The following is a 1,012-nucleotide window of genomic DNA, read 5'->3' as shown; positions in this document are numbered from 1 at the left end:
ATTTTAATGTGAATATTAGGTAACTAAACGTACTAATTTTGTACCGTTACTTTAACTGGAGTTTTTTTTTATTATTTTATACTATCAAGTACTGCTGTGTGATCCATGATAAGTCAACTCACGTTTATTTATGTAGCGCTTCACACAATACAGATTGCTTACAGAATACAGAAAGCTTCACGCAAATTAACAGGAGAATAAAAGTGTTTTGAATGGCCGAGTTGCTAAGTTATTGCCGGGCTGATTTTGAAATAAATGCACGCCGTACCTTGGCAAGCTTCTCCTGGAGTTCTTCGATCTTCACTTGTTGCTCTGCATTGGTCTGAGACATTTACAAATAAAGAAGCTTAAATACAACGCATTAGCAAGAGCACTTAAAAACAGCACGACTGGTTAGTGCTCGTCGAGCAGCATGGCATTTTGTCTCATTTACCACGGAAGTACTGTTGGTTAAACGAGTTAGGAAGTCTAGCAGCAAAAAAATGGAAAGTGAATAGAAACAGTGATCGAGTTACCTTCTGCAGTTTGGTCAGAAGTTCTTCCATCTCAGCTTTGCCTTGCTCTTTGGCCTGCAGGATCAAAACATAGGATGATGGCACCTCACTCTCTCTCGCGCTTCTCGCTCTGAACGAATGCAAACAAACCTTCTGAATCTTCTGCTGGTATTCCACAGCCTTCCTCTTGAGCTCCTCGCTGGTGTGGCGAGACTCTTTCAGCTCGGATTCGTACAGGTCGCTGCGACGGCGAGCGGCCGACAGGTTCTCCTCCAGCTGACGAATGGACACGCGCATCTCCTCCAGCTGAGCGTGGTACTCCTGCAGGGTCATAAATGGTTAAAAAGGCACTTTGGTTACATGTCCATGTCCATGAAGAACAGAAACACGGTCAGAATGGTTTATTATTTAGCCTATGTGGACATATACTGTAAGAAGCAAATGCTTTTACCCAAAGATTTGCAATGCAACTCAATCCTGTTAGGTCTGACAAAAAAAAAATAAAATAAAAAATAAAT

General features: G+C 41.7%; 1 protein-coding gene across 1 annotated transcript; it reads right to left on the bottom strand.

Moving 5' to 3' along the window:
- Positions 1 to 268: 268 nt before the first annotated feature.
- LOC122332384 (citron Rho-interacting kinase-like) lies at positions 269 to 815 on the bottom strand (the record flags this gene model as incomplete). Its single annotated transcript, XM_043229687.1, has 3 exons — positions 269 to 322; positions 516 to 569; positions 645 to 815. Coding segments are annotated over 3 exons (279 nt in total), but the record flags the coding sequence as incomplete, so codon positions are not given.
- Between the last annotated feature and the right edge of the window lie 197 nt (positions 816 to 1,012).

The sequence above is a fragment of the Puntigrus tetrazona genome, unplaced genomic scaffold (genome assembly GCF_018831695.1).
Source record: "Puntigrus tetrazona isolate hp1 unplaced genomic scaffold, ASM1883169v1 S000000039, whole genome shotgun sequence".
NCBI lineage: Eukaryota > Metazoa > Chordata > Actinopteri > Cypriniformes > Cyprinidae > Puntigrus > Puntigrus tetrazona.
The sequence above is the reverse complement of the archived record's forward strand: the minus strand, read 5'-3'. Positions and strand labels throughout refer to the sequence as shown.